The following is a 21,932-nucleotide window of genomic DNA, read 5'->3' as shown; positions in this document are numbered from 1 at the left end:
AGTGTTTCAGTTAGAGGTGAATGACTGGTGGTAGGGAATCCAGGAAACAGAAATACAGTTTCTCCCTTTTTTGTCTTAGAGCATTTTTAAAAAACTTATTTTAGTACTTTTTAAAAAGAAAGATTTTTCCTGATTTCCATTTTTCAAGAAATGTTACCTTATCTTTTCCAGTCCTCTCTCATCATCAGTGTCTGCTATACCAAAACCTCACTCAAAGCAACAAATGCGATTCTATATACAATGTACATGGAGGGCTCAATACTTTGTGTGAAGGTAGCTGAGAAACTCTTAAGGTCCACAGACTCCCTATAGCAATAATTCATCACACAGGACTGGATAAGTAGGATAAGAAACAATGGATCAAATATTTTTTTCCCCAGAAGTGTCAGAGGATAATTTTTACTTACCAAAAAAAAAAAAAAAGCTCATATTTACCTAAAAAAAAAAAAGCCATCAGAAAAAAAGACTACTGCTCAAAAAAATGGCTATTTACAATCTGTGAACCAGATATTCATTTACTCTAGTTCCACTGAATTAATTATTTGTACCCATTGGCAACCTGAACAGGAATTTGTATTACTCAAGTCTACTTTAACAAAATTAAATATCTACCTCTTTTCAAGTGGAGACTTGTAAAGTAACAATTTCCCTGGTGATATGCTGTGAAAGTTGAAGTTTCCTACACTTTGGCATCTCATGAAATTAAGAAACACACACACAAACCTCAAGGTTCATACCTGAGCAATACAACTTGCCCTCCCAGGAAGAGAAGAGCATGCTGCAGAGAACAGGCAAGCTACATTACGTACAACTCAGAGAAGACCAGAACACATGCAAACCTCTGCTCCAGAGGTTGTTTTCATTTGGTATCCGATAAAACCCAAAAGATGAATAAAAGAAAAAAGGGAAGGTCAAGACTAATCCTTGTCCCATCAAATCAACACAAACTGCTTTTGTGTTCAATGGAGTCAGAAGTTCACCCAGGGTTTTCAAACAGTGACGTCCTCCAGTGGGGCAGTGAGGCCAGCTGTGAACAATAACAAGACCTGGACACAAATTTTGCAAAAGACAACAATTTTTTTAAAAGGAAAAAATAAGAAAGCTCTAAAATACTTAATAAAAAAAAAGAAAGAAAGAAACAAACAAACAAAAAAAAAGCACCTTTAGAAACACAGCAGAATGTCTCAAAGCTAAGCAAGTTTAGTGGTGGATGAAGCACAGTGCCATTGACCTTGGAAGTCTATTGAAAACCAAGGCTCACATCTAGACACAGGTCTCTGGTGAAATGAACTGGGTAACCTCGGCTCAGTTTGGGGGTTTATGGTATGTGTGCGTGATAGTAACAGCATGATAGACCCTTCTTATGGGAAGCTCTGAAATGAGTGAGGGGAAAAGAGGGTCCTGACAGAATTCCTTCCAGATTAGAGATTGCCAGGCCATCCAGTGTGAATGCAGAGATTTGCAAGCAGAGGGCAGTGTTTCATGCTAATAGTGCTAAGCAAGGGCTCGTTCTTGAAGTGAATGCCTGGAAGAGTATTATAATGTCACTGTTGGCATTGAGAATCCTTGGGGAAGGTCAGCTGCAGTTTGAGTCCCTGGAGAGTTCTGCTGCTATGGGTTCCCTTAAACAAGACCTTCATTTGGCGGCATTTTGAAGGCACTGGAACGCCAGAGGTTGCCCCAAGCATTGTTCCTAGAGAAGCTGGTCCATAGCTAGAAGTCAGAGCTCCTTTTACACATGATGGAGGAGTCATCTCAGTGGAGGTAGGTAGGTTGATTCCATCGGTACCAAGATCTGTTTGCAACACAGGGAATAAAAGCTACAATTGCCATGTTGTTAACAGTTTCCCTTGCAACAAAAATCATTATTATTCCATTTGTAACCTTACTTCGACTTGGCAGCCAGCAAATGATCCTTTGCTCCTATAGGAACCTCATAGCAACCCCCCTGTCTTCCTAAGTAACATCTTCCATTGTGCTCATGAGTTCAGCTGCCTGTTGGACTTCCTCCGTGTAAGAGGAGGTCTGATTCACGGCACAGGGTGATCCGTGACTTAGAAAGCCCAGCAGCTATGGGTAGCATGCTCTGCCCTCTGATGCCTTCCTACTAACACGGCATCCTTGATGCCATGTAGCAGAAACTACAAGTGCAGAGAGGCCTGAGCAGTACAGGCTGTGGCAGAGGCATGTTCAGTGAAATAACCAGACGGGCTCTGAGCCCATATGCGTGGCTTAATGCTTTTGTAGCATTTAAAGGAGAAAAATCTTTGTTCTCGTTTCATCTGCCACTGTGTAACAGTTACTTTACAGCAGAGCTCTCTGGGTGGCACTGCAGGAGAGAAAACTGGCTGTGGAGGGGATTACCCAAGCAGAAACAGCAAAACAAGCCTTCCTCTGCTTCCTCCACACAAGGAGTTAGTTTAGGACAGTCCTTATGGCCAGTGTTTCTATCCAGGTTTTTGGCGTTTGTTTTCTTTTCCCCTTTTTTTAACCAGCATAGTTTTTCAGTCAAAACTTGATATACTATTTGTCGTCAAGCAGAAAAATCGCTGTATCCCAAGAAGCTTCAGGTTAGCCATGAAGCTTCATGTAAGAACATGTCACCATGTGGCTCCACATTGCCTGAGTCTCTAAGGGCTTGCACATTGCCTGAGTCTCTAAGGGCTTGCACATTGCCCTCTAAGGTCCCATTGCTTTTCTCCCAAGCCCTCACCAAGGAGCAAAGCTGTGGGCCCCCGCTGCCTTACCCTGAAGAGTTGAAACCGGATGAGTTCATTGCAGCTTTGGAGTTGCTCTGGGCTGTGCCGGGGCTGCTGGCATGGAGTGCACTGCCGGGGGACGAGGGCCTGCTGGAGTTCCCTGGGGAACACGATGATGTTACTGTGTAGCAGAGAAAGCAGAATAAGGTGGGGATCTCCTTTTCCTGCCAAGGACAGCCCAAGCCCGAACACTCCCTCCCACCACATCTTGTACCCATCCTGCTGTTCATCTGACTCGCTGTCTGCCCTGCAGCAGCAAGGCAGAATCCGTGGGGGGGTTCTCCAGGACTGCTCCCTCTGTAGCGCTCGGTTTCTATTTGTGTTAGAAGTGTGTAAGAAGTGACACTTCTCAAAGGAGATCTGACAACGTTCTGCTGAAGAAATAGCATAACCTACCCCCAAGTACTCTTCGTGTTTTGCTTCGAGGTGTGCCTGGCTCCCAAACCTAAACACCCCAAGTAAAATTTGCCTAGGATTATCCTGGGAATGTTACCATGCCCAGGAAGTTTCCACGTCTTTGTTCCAGCCAAGAGAAAGAGTCTGCTGTTCTTATCCTTCGTACACTAGTTATGTGGGGATACTTTCCCCAGCCAAACCCAAGGGTCTTATTAAGAGTGGCCTGCAAATATGACCTAGAAACCAGAGCAGGAGCAGAGGAAGGAGGGAAGGAATAGTGAGTGAGGCAGGTTTCTCAAGGCTTACCGGTCCCAGGCATGGTGCTATGCACTGGATTGACGGAGAGGGGCCCCAAGGACCCTGAGGTAGACACCTAGAGAGAAACAGAAGCAAACAGTAAGCACTTGGCACTATGAGGGTATAGATCATAAAATGCCACTCCTTTCGTATTCCTTTTAGAGCGTGCTGGCTCCCAGGCAGCCTTTTTATCTACATCTGAGGCTCTCATAGATATTTCTATTCATAGTGTAGCGTAGAACCACCATTGTCGTATCCAGGGCCGTGCAAAGAAATCGGAATGAGCATTACATATGCCTGACACTCTCTACACAGGTCTAAATTTATGGATCAGCTATGGAAAAGCCCGAAATTATCAAATGCAAGCCAAACTTTCTGGAAGTCCTGAGGTCCTGTTGGTAGGAGCCACTGCCCTTTGGATGTTTCAGCCCTGATGTTCCTAGTCAGAAACATCCCAGCTCACTCTGGTCTTGGGCACAAATAATCCCTTTTCCTTTGTGGAGTTCTTGATGGGTGAGAATTCTCAGGTGACAATTAGTAATTTGGTGGCTGCACGCAAAGCGAGCCTGGGGCATTTGTTGTTCAACCGTGATACTTTAACTACAGGCAGCACGTTGTTCAGAATGACTGATGAGCAAAGACATACCTCGTAGAATGTGTTCACAGGAAAACTATTCACCAAAGCTGCTGCTCTAAAAATTCATGGCTTGCAAGCAGCATTTTGTGTTTGTGACTGTAGACCAAATGTGTTGTGCAACAAGTGATCCAGCTTCTTGTGATGTTTTGCTGCCTTCTGATGCATAATTCCAAAACACAGAAGATTTCAAGATAAAATATTGCTTGTGAATATGTACTCTCCCTCCCACTCACATGTGCTCCAGCACTAACAACACTGTGGGGAGGTTCCTGACACTTTTATAGGTGGAAGCAACTATTAACTTAGAAACGCAATACTAGCTTGTTATCCACAGTAGCCACCAACAGCAGATTACAGGAACAGGCTTTCACCAACTCTCACAACAGTTTCTCTTTTCCTCATCCTTCCCGGCAATGAAAATATGCTTGCCAAAATGTGAATGTACGACATGAGAGGACAGCTAGCACTACTGAAGTGTGCTCTGCCTTTCTGCACAGATGTAAACCAGCAAACTGATATGTAAATTGTTACCATTAGGTTTCAGAGTTAACGACTAAATTGACATGAGTGGATGTAATTCTCATTCCATGGAATACTCATTCCTCCTCCATTAACTTCAGAAAGCTTTTATTTACCAATCTTAGGGTGAAAAATTTTGGGATAGCACCCCCTATTTGGATAAATTATCCTACAATTAAACTGACCTGCACCTTCTGGTAAACTTGTATTTTCTTTCTGTTGTTTTCATTAATAGAATAAAAATGTTGTATAAATGTGAGCATGAGATTCTATTCAGGTTGGGATGTTGAGTCTATGCCCAGCCCGTGGCTAGCCCAGCTGCCTCTCTGCAGGTGTAGTGGAAGCCCACCAGGCTGCAGAGTGGGCTGGTGTGTACAAGGACATGTCCTGTCTCCTTTTCCAGCAAAGCCTGCTGTATCCCTCCCACCCTTTTCCCTACTTGGCTGGTATGGCATGTAGAACTCCCTTAAATCAAAGTCTCTCACCAGTCTGGAATTGTAGATGGGTGATTTGATGGGGGATGGCATTGGGCAGCTGATGCGTTTTTCCTTCTGGCGCCGGTTGCAGAACCAGACCCGAACCACCTCCTTTTCCATGGAGAGCTGCTCTGCTATCAAGGATATCTCTTCTGAACTGGGCTTGGGGTTCTGCTGAGAGAGGGCAGGAGGTTAAAGAAAGCCCCAAAGAGCCGTAACTTACAGCATCAGTGTATGCTTCTGCTGCTGGAAAGGCAGAGGACAAGGGTGGGGTTGGCTGTAAACTGGTGAGGGGAGAAAATTTACTTCTAAGACAAAGAGTAAATATTAGGGTGAGAGATTATGTTCTGTGACCCAGAAAGTGCCTGTGATTCAACATCAAGTCTCATGGAATCAGTGGGGGATGAGTCACAGTACCTTGTCCTGTTATTGCATAAAGCACCACACTCTTTGATCTTAACCGCACCCTAAATCATTGCTTGGGGGGAAGCTAATGACTGGTGGGCTTCTTATCACTGCACAGGACTCACAAGCTCTGAGTGCTGTTTGTACGCCTACCTGCGCCATCTCAGAAAGCCATTTCTTCTCTTTCTTCTTCCATCCCTCATTTATAAAGGGAAATAAGAGTACTTATCCTTTCTTCTGCATCACTTATTTTCTGGTGCATTTGACAGCATTTAGCTCTAGGGGTTTTGATCTGAGTTGGACACTTGAGGGTCAAAAATACCTAGCACAGAGATGCCAAGACAGTTTTCCCATTACAAAGAATGCCTCATACCAGCTAAAAATGAGGTGCCCATAATGATCTGACAATGACTGTCTTTTGTTGTCGTTAACAGTCTTAGGAGGAAGTTTTGATATGATCAGGTACGAGGGAGAAACTGAGAAAAAATGAGAACTGGTCAAAAACAGTTTTGATGAAAAATTTTCAATGTACAATTTAGTCCTACTGATTTAAAGCTTTGTTTGCTGTCTGTAGTGATTTTTCTTGAAAATCTTGATGCTTAAAAAGTGAAAGGCTCCACTTCTGAAATGATTCAGCAGCAATATCTGGAGCAACTAGTTCTGTGGTCTCACAAGACCTGCTTAACGGAGCATCCGTTTCGGTGCTGGACCGTGGCCACACGGCTCCCATGGCCACACAGTTCCTGTGACACACGCCCGCAACTCGCAAAGGGAAGAGGTGGGTGCAGCAGACCGGCTTTAGCTAGGGCACCCGTCAGTGGACGATAATGGGGAGGTGTGGTGATGAAATCGCAACTCCTTTAAAACAACATTTACCAAGGAAATATTATGTCTCATTTCTTTTGTTTTGTGGCTTTTCCTGTTAACCCCTTCAAGCATTTTCTAACCTGCTATCTCTTTTTTTTTTTTTTTTTTTGAGGATTAAGTGCTACTATGACCTAGCAAATGCCAAACTCAGAGAGAGTTCACAACACTTTGAAAGATTTTCCCCTCACATCTTGAAATCTTTTCTCCAGCGTGGAGCGAATGTTGGTCTCAATGCTGGTACGCTTCTTTCTTTTCCGTCCAAACATCTCATTCACTGAGGGGTAGGAATTGGGAGTGCTCATGGAAGAATCCAAAGGAGCAGATTCTGGAGGAAGAGGGAAGGCAAAAGAGATATTCAAGAAGATAATGAGTTATTTTCATTTCTAGATCCTTTCTGGGAACTCTGGCACCTCGTAAAATAAATAAAATGTTCCTACATTGTGTGTCTTTCCTCTGATAGTGATTAAAATTGCTCCAACAGTCCCAATTCCATCAATGATATTGTCCAAATCAGGAAAGAAATATGAGTGCTAAAATTTTAATCAACACACTGTTTTTCCTTTTTCCAGCTTGATTTCCAGCCTGCTCTGATGGGGACTACACATTTTCCAATGATTTAATTTCACATGGTTAAAGATGTTGACTTACACCACCAGGATCAGGCCTCATGTAGCTGAGACACCTCCTGACACGATAAATCGGTCAAACATGCAACTGCTGAAGGGCTGGGTAAAGCACATGAGACTAAAGCCATTCGTTCCTGCTATGGTTTGCAGCCAGCAGAGGACGCCAGCCCAATCCCCGCTGCTACTGGGGATTCCCCTTGCAGTGATACCTTCCTTTTCTAATTACTAATCATGGGCTGATCTCTGAGCCCTTTAGGAGTCCCTTCCTATCCTTTCCAGCTTACACAGGGAGGGACTGAATGGACTAGCCCAGTGGTTTGCCCCAGGCCATGCAACAGAGCAAAAGGTGTTGCAGGAAGGGACTGCCCCAGCCACCAAACTGCAGTGTGAATCCCATAGGGCCAGAAAGAAAGGACAGAAGTGATTTGATATCTAGGCTGCCGTGCAACCTGCTGTGCAATCCACAGCGGAAGGCGGTCTGTTACTAGCCCAGCCATGGATCTGAGAGGTCTTAGCTCAAGCTCCAATTTTCCTGGATTTTATTGGAAGTTCCTGGATGGATCCTCTCATCCTGGCCAAGACTGGTGGCATTTCTGCGTGTAATGTCACCTACCTGCGTCACTCAGCCACTTCTCCAGCAGGGGTTTGAGCTTGCACATATTCTTAAAGCTCAGGTTGAGAGCCTCGAAGCGGGAAATGGTGGTCTGGCTGAAATCATTGCCATAGAGCTTCCCCATGGCAAGTCCAACATCACCCTGCCAGAGAAGATCCAAATCACAACATGAGCTCAGAAAACCCCCCTCACAGCTTCCTGCTGTCAGACCACCTCTCAGGTTGCTTCCAGAATGGGTTCAGTCTTGTTTCCATGTCCTGCCTTCCAGAGAAAGTGACTTCTCTTTCCACAGGAATCTGCCCCACACCCCTGGAGCCTTTGTGTATTGGAGAAGGCGCAGAAAATGAGGTCATGGTAATGAGGTATTAGGAAGGGTTTGTCTCTTCATATTTTGGAAGGGGATGCTCCAAAGAAAGCCAAATTGTATCTAATCCAGCCCTTCCTCCATCCATGCCTCTGCCACAGACTTCCCCAGTCCAACATGTCCACATCACGACGCTTCCCATTGATGAGGCTGCTCACCTGCGTGAACCCCAGTTTGATTCGCCTTTGCTTGAAAGTCTTAGCAAACTTTTCCAGCTCCTCCAGGTCACTGGGTTCCTCAGATGCTCCTGATGGAGTTAGGTGCTTTGCCACTTGCAAATGCTGGGGTACGTCCAGGTGGGGTTCAACCGATGAGCCAGGGAGCCCAGAACGACCCACAGCCTGTTAAAACAACAAAAAAGATGCATCAGATCACAACAATAGAAAATTACGCCATCTTCTCTGCTATTTGCCCTTAATGCAGGAGCACCTTTTGTAGCTGAGTGCTTCTCAGGGTGGGAGTGTATGCTGAGGCAAGTTACCTGCGATGCCAGGCTGGGTCCCGGTTGGGAGAGGAGAAGGCTGCCCTGCTGCTGAGGGAAGGAGAGGATGTTTGGCTGCAAAGCTGAGGAGAGAAAGAGAGACACATCTGATCAGAGCGGCTCCTTCCTCAGCACCTCGGCAGCTGAACCTCACTCTGCACAGGAAAGGCTCGTGAAGCTCTGAATGGAAAACGCTAGTTAGCTCTTGTTCAAAATATGAGAATTTCAGCCGTTACAAAGGTGGTTGGCTCTGAGTTGGACTATGAGAAAGGAAACGTTCTTTTCATGGTGCATTCGGCTGAAAGGGATTATTACAATAATGACACAGGTAAAATATCTCATCCACTGATCCCTGCACGTAGCTCATTAACCTAAGATTGAAGTAGGGGACAGACATCTAACTTTGATTCTAGATGTCAAGCAGCAGAGAATTTACTACATCCTTAGTGGTGTTCTCTCCCAGTGCTTAATCACTCTAGCTGTTAAGAAAGAAGAAAAGTGTGTCTTATTTCCAGTAGAAGCTTTTCTGACTCCAACTTTCAGCCACTTGATCTTATTAAAAAAACCCCGATCCCACAATTAATCTCATGAGCCTACCCACTCTGCTTTCTACATTTCATTTTGAAGTGTCATTTTGAAGCCATCTGACCCTTTCTTTTCTACCCCACTGTATTTCAAATAAATTGAATTTCTTTTGGAATATATAAACTGACACAAAATGATGAAAGGAAAAAAGAAGGGAAATCTATAAAACTAACAAAAACTAGTATTTATGGAGAGTGTGTAATTGTTTAGTTGACAAACTGCCAAGCACAAGCCTATATGTCTCACAGGGAATGTCCTAAAGGATTAAGTAGCAACGGAAGCAGTGTAGTTCCCTAGAAATTTAGTCAGGTTCTTCAAGTCTGTTGTGAGTGAAGCCTATAGAATTTAGTGAGGATTTATAACCTTTCTTGAAACAGTCAAGATATGCTATTGATTGTAACTGACAATTATAAGGAAAACTATAGAAATTTATGGACTTCTGCTGAAAAAAAAAAAAAAAAAAAAGAAAAAAGATAATCTCCAGAATCAATCAGTCCCCACTCTCTGTCTTTCCTTTTTTAATTTAGATCTGAAAGTGCAGGATCCCATTTATTTATTTATATTGGTGTTTCAATAAGCTTTCTCTAATGCTGGAACAACTTTGAATTTCAAATGCAGGCTGGTAACGAGGTGCACATTTTTAACAGTGAAGGTAATTAATCACTGGAATGGCTTGCCTAGGGACATGGCGGATGCTCTGTCATTTGGAGTCTTTAAAATCATGATTGAACACCTTTGCGAAAGCTAAGCTCTAGCTCAAATGAAAATTATGGACTGGATTCAGGAATCACTGGTTTGACAGCTGATGACACCAAGGCTGTGTTTTCGTAAGATGAAGACTTCAGCAGCAATATTTTGTCTGTGAGGATTCCCAGCATCTACCTGGCTGCTTGTTTCCACCTTTACAGCACAGAGCTCACCCCCTTATTCAAGTGCGCCAGCCTTAGCTGTTTGAAGGGCTGCACAATGAATCACATCAGGGCATAATGAATCAGACCTGGGAACTTACTTGACTTAAAAACAGCTTTAAAATACAAAAAACAAATGAAAACACGCGTCCTCTTGTAAAGGTTAAGCCCACAGCCAAGTCACTTCGGCCATGAAATCCATGAACTGATGTACCCATCAGTCAGAACTCAGGAAACATCAAGGGAGTTCCCACGATGGCCGGAGGGACAACTTCAGGAATATTTTGCACATCTCTTTGGTACGAAGAATGCTTCACCTGTATCTGTCCAAACAACTAATTCCATACAACCTATCTGTGCCTTCACTTTCACTCCCCAGTGGCTGTGCGTGCACATGGCAAAGGATCATTAAAACCTTGCAATCATCTATTCAAATGGAAGTGCTCTTGCACAAAAAACTGTCTGCTGGCCAGACTATCCCATCTTTACCAAGTCTGGAACCAAAAGGGCTCATGGCCAAACAAGGGGCCATCTGTTGGAGGGGTTATAGCTGCCGAAGGAAGTCACTTAACATAAGAAACTCTAACTCTGTAAAAGGAACCAAGTTCTGTTTTGCAGTATAATGTGTTTCCTATTACATGTGAATTAAGTTGCAGACAGTATGCAACATATTATCCCGACTCTGCCATTTCAAACAAAGTAAATTATAGATTATTGGTAAATATATATTCAAGCAGTTTATATGAAGTAGTTTCATTTTACATCGCTTAACATAATTTGGCAGAGAGAAGAGTTTATATACTGTCAACGAGAAATAGGTTTCCCACTTGCCTACATTACAGATTTTCTTTTGGAGCATATGTGCCAGTGGATTCAAGCTGCAGAGATTTTAACATTTTAATTCTGAATTTTGGTTCATACGGAGGGACCGGAATAAATCAAGAATGTGAGCAAAGGACCCAAGTCCCTTTGCGTCTGTCAGGTTATGGATCAAAGCCTGCATTTGTCTGTCCACAAGCGGCATAAAACTTCATCAATAGCATGTCTGTATCTCTGTTGTTGGAGAAACGCCATAAAAAATATCAGCGGTAAAAATAGAAACACAGGCACTTTCTCAAGCACTGAGTTCAGTCCTCAGCCCTTTCATGGAGCTGATTACACTGTGTTTCAGAAGTAGCTAGACCTCCTGTCCTCTCCTGCCCCATGGCTTGGAGTGAGATTTGGGAACAACCACTGGCAACTCCAAACCTCTCAGCTCTCATCCCCGGCTTGCTCCTGGCAAGGTTAGAGCTGTTTGTTCTAGTGCCAGCATCATCCTTCCACCAGAGCAGCTCAGCTCCTTCCCTGGATTCACTCTCCCTCTAAGGTATTAGAGAGATCAACTCAACCTCTCCTCTGTTTTCTGGAAGAGATGAAGAGCGCCAACCCAGCCAGGCTGGGAGCCCAGGCAGGCTGCAACTGCTCCCAAGGAGCACGCTCCTGGCTCTTCTGCTCAAAGCCAACCAGACGCTCTCCTGAATTTCGGAGGTGGGATCCCCACCAAGCCTGCAAAGGCTGGCCCCAAGGTGGCACTCTCGGCGCACTCAAGCCACAGGTGCCAGGAGCATCTCCGGAACCGGATCCTTCCCAGAGAAACTACTGGGATCATCCCAACTGTGGGAACAGGGGGAAAAGTGGGGCGAAACGCATCTGGTAACACAGACACCATCATGCTGTGAAAAAGTAACAGATCGGATTAAAAATGACAGTCATGAGAACGGAGGTTTTTCCTAGATATGTATCTGCTTATAACAATGCCCCTTTCAGCTTTTATCGCTCTTACCTTGCTGTCCGGCCTGAGACTGAGACAGTAGAAACTGGGGAACTGACTGCATATGACCAGGAAGCAATACAAGTTGCTGCAGGGTGTGAAGAGAGCTCATATCCTATGGGGAAAAAGCAAAGGGAACACCACCACTCAGAGATGTCTGCTCTACACACAGTATCATTCTCCTCTATAAAGCTTCCCTGCTCTTTTATGCTGTCCTTGACCTCCTCCCCACTTTTCATTTAACTGTCAACACGCCGGATTTGTGTAATTCATGCACTGGAGAGCTACAGATCCATAAGTACTCCAGGATGAGAAGATTTCAGCTGTATAAGAAGAATTCTGTGCACGCAAACGTCCACATGGAGAATTGTCTACTTCTATCTGAAAAGTAAATTCTTGAAAAATGATGTTTTTGAGGCACTGACAATCAAAACCCGGTTGTTAGGAGTAACAGGGAAACCTCTTGGATTTCAGTTTCTTCCAGATAATGTGTTCTCAGAGAGTCAACTCCCTAAAATTACACAGGAATGTGCAGCTGACTGTCCCATCTCACGAACACCGAGAGCCTACTTTCCATAGAAGACTGATTTCCCAGCCAGCCGTGTGCCGAGATGGGAAAGAAACAATGCCCAGCAGTGCCTGATTCTCTGCACCAACAGCAACTGCATTGCAAGGGACACAGTGACCAGATCTGAAACCATTCCCTGTCCTTCGCCACATAGCTGACAGGAATTCCCCACCCTGCATTGAGGAGAGTGGGCGATAGGTACTGAGAGATGAGGATTACATCCCAGCGCTCTTCCACATTACGGGGGTTCCAGCTCCATGTCTGTTGTAGGGATTAGGGGATAAGAGTTTGCATTGCTTGGGATAGACACACACACACACAAAAAAAAAGCCCTGATAAGACCAACTCTTTTTAGAGGTACCTTTTTAGAGGAGCACATTACTCAACAAGATGAGCTCTTTGAGCTTCTCAAGAATTGTTTTGAAGCCTTGGGGAACTTGAACTGTCCCCGAATTGTGTAAGGGATCTGAATACCCCACAAAAGAATGAGGGAAGAGATTACTGAGCAGCTGTGTGGCCTTCTGGCATCTAACTTCCACTGGCATTTAACAAGAGTTAAGTGCTAAACTCCAATTTTTTACCTTAGGAAAAAAAAAAAAAATCCCTCAAGGAATCAGTTTCTTCTCTTGTGTAAATCAATTGGAACCAACATATTCAAAGATGACTACACTGGTTCAGTTCAAGAGTTAATCTAGCCTAGGATCCCATCTCCAACAATGGCATTAACCAGGTGTTCACGAAAGAGGAAGACTGGGGCAAGCATATCTAATGCTTTCCCTTGGTATTGTCTCAGCCTCCCATTATTTTCAGTTCAAGGGATTGCCTGAGCATGGTGTGGTTTGCCTACTTAGTAAACCCTCAAAGGAAATCTCTTCCAAGTATGTGTCCAGTCTGCCTTTGAACACATGCAATTTTTCTGCAGAAAAGAAAGAGGCTGAGGAGGAAGCTGACTTTTGCCAAAACAAATTCACTTTTTCAATTTAGCGTCCATCATACCCTCGAGTCTCCTTTTGCCACTGTCAAAAGGCATACGTAATCTGGCAAGTGTGTCAAAACCACCAGGCTCTTCTCCGGAGGTTCCCTAACCACTGCCATTTCAGACTTCTGGATCCCTGAAGCAGCGAAGTTACTTACCCCCGCGATTTGGCTTCCAGGCATCATTGATGATCCCTGCACAAGGTGACCTGACCTAGGGGGGATTGTAGCTTGCAAGGAGTCGCTGAGGTCTTCAGTTTTAATCTGAAAAAGAGCAAAGTAATTGTAGCATGAGGGAGCAGAGACAAGGGGATGACGGAGGCGTGGGGTGGCTCAGAGCCTGAGAGGCTGGAAGGTATTGGGAAGGGGCTCCTTTCAGGGAAAAGTTAGAGGTCAGGACTCACTGCTTCCATCCCTGGCTTTGCAGAAAGGCATGGTCGTTCCCCACTTCTGCTCTCCAGTTTATAACACGAACAGTTTTCCTGCTCTGCCAAGCCAAGGGGAAGCTTGCAGTTTGCCCAATTAAAACACATTAATTAAAACACTTTAGGAAGTAACAAAGTTCCAGTGACTTAGCAAGGTTTAAAGCATGTGAGTGCTTTCCTCGGACAAAACACTGTGGCATTTTGTGGAGTTTTAAGGAAGACGTGAAGCAATTATCCTTTATAAATCACGACTCACAACCCGTTGGCAGGGTTGGCTATAGATAGCCTCTTACTTTGTTCTGCAGGTGGCAGAGAATGGTACAAGGGGATGGGAAAGGAAAGGTCATGAAGTAAAAGACCTCAAAAAGCAGTGTAATCTTCCAGACTTGAAAATGCAGCACCCCAGGCACCAAAAGTATTTGCTCAGCTTCTACCAGAAAACAACAAGAAATTGTACTGGTCTGGCAAGGAAAAATCTGCTTTCTTAGCTGGAATAAGCTGCAGAAAAAGAACCAGGAAACTTCACAGTTGTCAGCCCTTTGTGCAGTGGTCATTTTGACCTACTTTAATGTTCAAGAAAGACTTCTGTCTACAAAAAATAATCTTGATTTCTGAGTCCACATTCTTAAGAGAAGAATTTATCCAGGGACCAGAACTGAATCCTTGTGTCTGGTTTATTCCATAGTCTCCATGTTAATTTCTAACATTGCTACTACATAAAAACAAACAAACAACTGTTACATCACTTTATACTAGCTGAAATCCTTTGGTAAGGCTGACTGGGACAGGAGAGAGGGGAACCTGTTTGGGAAACTTTTAGACATTTTTAAATTAATTCCTGAAAGCTGTCTGAGGAGTGGCTATGTGCAGATGCCATGCACAGGGGACAGAAAAGTCATACAGAGCTCCTATAACATTTTTTTTTTTCTCCAAAAGATCCAAGCAAACTATTTCCAAACTTAGGCTGAAGTTTTTCCTAAGCATGAGAATGCCTGGAACAAGGCTCACATCATGAGTCCCATTCTTCATCTAAGCCTTTCTAGGGTAAGAAGAGGCTCCAGTTTCCACAAACTGGAAAAACCAGGAGGACACCAGAAAGGACAGGTCTTGAAAACCCTGTCTACGGGCTCAGCATTGAAGATTCGCTTTTACTCCTAGGGCTGAACCTCACCATCTCCCACCAAATTACACCTGAGCCCACCATGCCCCAGAAGACAAGCAGGGTCGCCTTTGCCGGGGTTTTGTCGTGCCGACACGGCCTTTAGGTCATACAGCCTCCTACCAGCAGAGGGGGACAAGAAATTCAGCTTTTAAAAACAGTGGCCCAAGAGAACATTTTTGGTTGAGGGAGGTTTTATTTCAATTTGACTAAAGCAAACAAACACACAAATCTCCAGGGGAGCAAAGGAGAAAATGTGATCGCAAGAGGCTCGCAGCTGCAGTGCGGGGCGCTGGCCCTGTAACGTTCACCTCCGCATTTTGGAAGGTACCGCGCAGAGGGAAGAGAATTACAACATCTCCTTTCATTACAACTATAGCTCTGGACACTGCCGAAACTAGTTTTGCAATAATACTAGCTCCTTGCAACAAGAGTTATACATGCTATCAATTCCAGTTCTTTCCTACCTTTCAGGTTGGCATGATCATCCCTCTTAGCCTGGTGAAAAAAATCAGATGAAAAGATCTTCTTGATCTCTATCAACGCGGATAGCGTCTAAATTACTAAATGTTAGAGAAAAGGCTCAGGAGAATACTCCGTTGCCCCTGAGCCATCCAGTCATTGCAGGCAAATGGTTTTACGCACGTTTTCTTTCTGAGGGTGCATTAAATAAAAAAAAAGTCATCCAAGGCAAAAAATAAAAATAAATAAAAAATTAAATAAATTACGCCTGCTTGCAATTCACGTGTGTCTGCTTCACACAATGCAGTCATCCAAGTCTGAACAGTCCCAAAATGCAAAGTTATCCACGTCTTAGAGAACAAGGCATTTGATCCCGCCTAAGTTATGATCCCAATAGGAGTGGAGTGTTGAAGACGCACAAGCCATTTCCAAACTGAAATCAATTTTTACAGCTGCCAAGCGGAATGATTTGGAAACGTTCCAGGGCGAAAGGGGTGTGTAGCTGCATCCCGGCATCGCACAATATGAGAACGGGAGGTGGGTTTGGCAAAGGACCGGTTCCCGATTTAAAAACAACAACATCTCCCACTGCTCCTTCCCCCGTCCCTGGAATTCTCTGGCTCCCTCCTGCGCAGTGGGCGGGAACCTGGGTGTTCTTGACAAATCCTTCTCCCCTGTACCTATTTTCATTGGGTTTAGGCTCAAATTTACCTCTCCCTCCTCTTTCTTTCCCCAACAGGCCTGCAGCTGGCTAATTGTTCATTAGCAAGATTTCGGGGTATATCCAAAACTTTTGGGATGGTTTATGCAAATCCTGCACCTTCATTTTTTCCCTGGCTAAACCGGCAGTATTACCAACTGTACATTAAAAAAACCAAAACCAAAAACCCCAGAGAACCACACACATTGTGGGCGAGGCCACTCAATATCATGAGACTCCCTTAAAATAATGTAAATTTCAAGTTAATAAAACAAGGGGAGGAGTTACCTTCTCCTTTCCCAGTGCTCATATTTGCAGGCATTTTCTACAAATATGAGAAAAGTTTTCTTTAAAGAACCAAAAAAGGTTGGAATGATCACAGAATCGCCTCACGTAGATATTTGATGCTAAAACATTGCAAGTGAGAGACAGTGATTTAGTTAAAACCAGGACCAGAGCCTACTGTGGTTCCACAGGACCTTGGTTTTATGTGGATCAGCCGGGGAACGGGGAGCAAGAAGTCATTGAGAGCAACCCCAAGTTTCTTCCTGTTAAATATGATTTGGGGAAATAACACCATCAAAGGGAAAACGAACTTGTGAAACAGCGGGACCAAGTGATGCACTGCAAACACATCCTGCTCACTGCCAGGCAGGGAGAGGTGCGGAGCCCGGGCTGGCAGCTGCGAATCTGCAGGCACTTTCTTCCCCTTGGGCTGGAGGGGAGGCTCCGGGCAGGGCTGGGAGCAGCTCCTGGCTCCTCCCGAGGAGGTAACGGCAGATGGCGGCACCGGTACACAGAGCTACCTCGGGCTTCTGCGGGATAGGAAAGGAATCACACTTGCAAATCTCAAGTGGATGTTTTCACAGCCTTAAAATAGGGTCAGCTGCCCCTAAGCAATCACAGTGAAAAACACAGGAAGGGTGACTGGATGGAAAGAGAGTCCTTTCCTTAGTTGGCTAGCACCTCTGCTGGGCCTGGCCAAGGATGGATTGTTTCTTACCTATCTCTGGCCTAAAAACAAAAACAAAAAGCAAAACAAACTAAGAAACATATTGAGGGCGATGGAAAATGATCAAAGCTCTTCAGCTTGCTTGCGTAACCGATTTGTGGAAGGTGTTTCATAAACATTTCATAAGAAGGAGAATTATGAAGAAAACATCTCCCAACCTGCCTGCAATTACTGCACAAACTCTTCCTTACCAGTAGGAAGAAGGGGAGAAAAAAAAAAAGAGTACATCTGTTTTGTAACTGATCTGTGAACTTTTGGCAAACATTTGGCTCATGAAAAACATCCTGCAGACATATTGCAAAGCTGTGAAAAGCCAGCCTTACATGAGGAAGTTGGAAAGATTCACCTTAGCAGCTCTGAATTCACCGCGTGGAAGGCCATACCCTTCTGACAGACAGGCAGACTGACCGGCCCACCTTTGATTCAATGGACTGACGGTCAGACCCCGTTGGCTGGGCAGGACTCTGGCTGCAGCCCTCCTCGTATAAACCCAGTTTAATGTCGCTGCTCACTGGTAATCTGAATTGGTCTTCCTCCTCTATTAGGCATCAAAGCAGGCGGCCTGAATGCAGCCCCAAGCCACCTCCTTTTGACAAGCACTTCTGATGTAACGTAAGCACCGCTCCGTCACCCTCTTCGCAAAGGGGGCACCCACGAACTGCTTCAGCACCCAGACCCTGGGATGCTTTCTGCAAATGCAGATAAGAGATCCCTGTCCCCTGCCAGAGCGAGCCCTTAGAGCCTTGTCAGCCTTCTCCAGTGCCACTTATTAGGCAGGAACTGCGGTCGTTATTGTAAGATAGAAGACAATCATATTTGTTGTGTAGTTACTATTTAGACAGCAACCTCTTTGAAACAGATATTTATCTGCCTTCGTATCTGGCTTATCTCATAGTCAGCAACTCAGAACTGTTGAAGAGTTTGACTTACTCACATCCCTCCCCCCCCCGTTGCAGAGCGGTAAGGCTGTGCCACTGGAGAGAAGAGAATCAGGTGCACACAGACTTAACGTGGGTCTGGACCAATTGCCCCTCACGGAAAACGAACAGCACGGTTGTTCCAGGGCTGAATCACTCCCAACACACTATTCAATACAACAGGGCTGTCTGAAGCTGCCCCAAAGTGATTTTCATGAAGTCAAGAGAGAAAATTTTATGACAGAAAGAGGTATCAAAACTGAATTCAAGGCTATTGCAGTTAACTGAGCCTTCCCACCTTCCAATGGCGTAAGTGTACTTCTCTGTGAATTACCTGCACACGTGGGCACCATAAAATAAAAAACACACTAATAATAAATTATAGCAATAATAATAATGGGCTTGCAATTACTATTTCCACATGTACTATCCTGCACGTACGGCAAGGCTTAACAGACACCCAGGAAGAGAGCAGAAAACCCTTATGTCAATGCAACAATATTCACCCTATAACATTTGATATCCTTTCACACCGAAGGGTGGGATTTTTCAGAAGCTGTCAGCATGACAAAAGAGGAGTTAATCCCACATGGAATGCCTAACAGACAATATCCTAAAACTCAGTAATGACAGAACACTGAAAAATTAAAATGTAATCCCTAACCTCAACACACCTGCATCACAGCTATACAAGGCCTCTGAGTTTATTAATTGAGGACTGATCTGATATGCTTTATCCCCTGAGCTTCGGCTCAGGATGTTAATAGTTGTGCCTTAGTTGCAGTAAACGGCAAGGTAGGAAATCAGAACTTTAAGAGAAACCGAGCTACGTGCTTCACAAAAGAAAACGAATAGAACCACACTCAGCTGTGCTTTCATGGGCTTTTCCCTAGCATTTTTGCTTTTAAACAGAGAACAGAAAAAAGAAAGAAGTCATCCCTCTGTGCTAAATGATAAATCTCAAAATGATCACGTGTAGCACAGCGGGCTTCTAAAGCAGGTGCTGGGCAAGGGAGTGGAGAGCTAAAGCCAGAGGTGGGAAGAGCACCTGCCCTGAATGTCCACACTCATATTGGCGCCTGCTCGGGTAAGCACATTCTGATGAAGGGCTGCTCTCCGCATTAGGGACTGCAGCCTCTGCGAGAGCCTCAGGAGCACAAAAGCTAGATTGTGATTTCCTATGCAAAAACTGGCAAAAACATACTGAAAAGCAACAAATTACAGCGTCTTCCCTCTTACTGTTGGTACTCAGGCACGTGGCACCTTCTCTGCCAAGGTCTGCGGACATGCCAAATTGGAGGTATTTAAAAAAAAAGGGGAGGGGAAGATGCCATTTTCTTGGTCAGAATGGTGAGAACCTCCAAACAAAGCATGGAAAACAATTTTACCACCATAAGGCTGTGATTTCTCTCATGTCTCCATTCCAGGACTCTGCCTGCCCATTCCTCCCTGGCCATCCTCAGCCCAGAGGTCCTGCCCTTCTGCCCCAGCTTTCCCATGCATTGCAGCACTGCTCCCTGCATCTCTCTCAATTTCACTTGCCCAACTTCCAAAGCTCTCCAGAGCTCCACCTCTGCCTACACCTTTGTGCTTATCTTCTCTGCTCCCACCCTGGGCTGCATCCCTGCCCCTTTCCTTATCAATCCGATTTCACACACACCGGGCTTCATGGCTTCTCCCATGCCCTCTTGCATGCTCGCACAGGTTCCCTGGAGCTTAATCATGTTCCTGATGAAGTCAGCAGCAAAGTTGCCTTATTGGGCTTTTCTGGGGCCAGAACAAGACCCTTAATTGTTCTCCAAATTCCCTGCATGAAAAATTTCCATGGACCTCTCATTCAGGGGAGCAGACCGTGATTGTTCTGTATTCGCTGTGCCCTCTGGCTGTGAACCAGTCACAAACCATCTAAATAGCTGGCACTGCCTCCCTGCTGTACAGTACCGATGTCCCCGCATCAGTCATCCGCCAGGAGGGCAGAGCAGTGTCCATCTAGCGAGTCGTGGCGCTGGTACCCCTTTGGTAGCAAGGCACTTTCCACCACATCCCACATTTGAAAGGAATTAACTTGGAATCAGACGGCTCCCGTGACTGGGGCTGGCTCCATCCCAGCTCCGCAGGTGTCTCTGATTGGTTCACAGCACTTTTGGCACCAGTTGCCATGCCTCAGGGAGCTGGGACACAAGAAGAACAGCTAGAGGGATTGCATTAAATAGACACAAGTAATATAATTAAAAAAGAAAGGGAGAGTGAGAAAGATCAACTTTGCTGGAAAGTAACACATAGTTTTTCATTTTGGGCAGAGGGAAAGAAGTCTAGTGATTGAGGGGAAGAAGGAGCTCAAAGCCAGTTCTCCACTTCCAACTTGGTGGCTCTGGGCAATTTCTATGTGTCAGGGAAGCAGAGCAAGAGGGTTCCTTGCTAGCGTAAACCCAACATCTGACTCCTAAGGGGCTGAGCAGCCCCGGTTCAGCCCACTGTTTTCACATGGAGTGCGAGCAGATCATCACCTCTGGGAACAGAGAAAGTGCACTCTGATGTCAGGCTTCCAAAATTAGAGGCCTTGCTTGAAACCCCATTGCCTTCACCTTTTTATGCTATGACTTGCCCTTCTGCAAAATGGGCGTAGGGCCCCACCCTTGCTGGGTGGTGCAGGCTTTTGATTGAATTCTTGGAGCTCACCAGATGAAAGGCCTTCAAGAATTCGGAGTCCTCTCCTTATTACCGATGAGCCATTCTCTAGTAGGCAGAAGAGTCATATCCATGCACAGTAGTTCATGCAACTCACCGCTTAAAAAGGTGCCGAGCAACCTAAATAGTGGTTTGACAGTGACAACCATGCCTTGAGCTTAGTTTCTATTGTGAAAATAATTGCTATGTCCCTTTAGACAGGTCCATGAAACTAGGGCTTGTCCCCTGCAAGCCTAGAAAATATTCCCAAAGGATGATAGGAGCCCAGTTGTAACAGGGAATTTGCACGAAGAGAAGACCTATTTGTCTCTCCCTCATCTGCAAGACAGCTTTGCAACAGCTGTACAAGATATATTGCCAGTGGACCAAGGCAACAAGTGAAGGAAATATCTTATAAATATAGGTTGCTCTTTAGAAGCCTGGAGAAGGAAAGCAGGAATTTGTGAATGGACTGCAGCTGGATCTTAAGGAACAGATACAATCCAGCCAGCTCTGAAGTGATGTTGAGTTGTTGTCAACTGTTATTGGCTAACATAAAATTAATTCAGTGGCTTCAGACCACCTCTTGAGAAAAAAATTTAAAAAGGCCAATTCCTTCCTCCTACTTCCATCCTCCTTTCCCTCATAAGCTTCCCCAGAGACTCACTGACCTGTTTTGGAGTTCATTCCCAGCAATCTCATCTGAGCACCTCTGCAAGGCGCCAGAACAAAACTAGCTTGAAGAAGGGGTTCCTTTACATATCTGTCCTAAGCAAAACAGTGCCATATATAGAAACAGAGGACTTTCCCTCGAGCCAGGGCTTTCTCTGATGCTTTCCCAAAGGGCTGCATTTCAATGAAGAACCAGCACACATACAAATTTATGCAATCAGTCTGTCCCTAGGACAGAGCGAGGAAACTTCAAAAGGGAAAGGCCAAGGTAGTGTTCAGCTTAGATCCAGTGTCAGTCAAGGCAGATACGGACAGCCGGGCTGATTTCCAGTTAGTGAAAGCTCAAGAGATGAAAAGCAGATGCAAGACTTAGGCAGATACCCTGGGGCAATGCAGAGAAGAAGAGAGAGTGAAATCTGAATTGATCCCCAGAGGGGAGAAGGAAGCAGGATGTGAACCTCCCCTTGAGAGGAGGGCAAAACAGGACTGGGATGGAAATCTGGAGGGCAGACTGAAACCTGAACTACCCACAGGGAAAAGCCAAGCAGGAACAGAAATGACATATAGGGAACACATGAGATTAGGGGGAGGTGGGAACACAAAGTGGAATGAAAAACTATGAGAGAGATCCC

General features: G+C 45.0%; 1 protein-coding gene across 1 annotated transcript in view; it reads right to left on the bottom strand.

The window, feature by feature from the left end:
- Positions 1-1,755: 1,755 nt before the first annotated feature.
- POU2F3 (POU class 2 homeobox 3) overlaps positions 1,756-21,932 on the bottom strand; it is a 41,853-nt gene continuing 21,676 nt past the window's right edge. The window contains exons 5-14 of the mRNA XM_054223083.1: positions 13,446-13,550; positions 11,756-11,858; positions 8,441-8,523; positions 8,118-8,300; positions 7,596-7,737; positions 6,545-6,681; positions 5,094-5,255; positions 3,462-3,528; positions 2,748-2,880; positions 1,756-1,795 (exon numbers count right to left, since the gene is read on the bottom strand). Of these exons, the coding sequence (XP_054079058.1) occupies positions 1,756-1,795; positions 2,748-2,880; positions 3,462-3,528; positions 5,094-5,255; positions 6,545-6,681; positions 7,596-7,737; positions 8,118-8,300; positions 8,441-8,523; positions 11,756-11,858; positions 13,446-13,550 (1,155 nt within the window). The remainder of the gene's footprint in view (positions 1,796-2,747; positions 2,881-3,461; positions 3,529-5,093; positions 5,256-6,544; positions 6,682-7,595; positions 7,738-8,117; positions 8,301-8,440; positions 8,524-11,755; positions 11,859-13,445; positions 13,551-21,932) is intronic.

The sequence above is a fragment of the Rissa tridactyla genome, chromosome 17 (genome assembly GCF_028500815.1).
Source record: "Rissa tridactyla isolate bRisTri1 chromosome 17, bRisTri1.patW.cur.20221130, whole genome shotgun sequence".
NCBI classification, from domain to species: Eukaryota; Metazoa; Chordata; class Aves; order Charadriiformes; family Laridae; genus Rissa; species Rissa tridactyla.
Note: the sequence above shows the minus strand (reverse complement) of the source record. Positions and strands in the feature narration are given on the sequence as shown.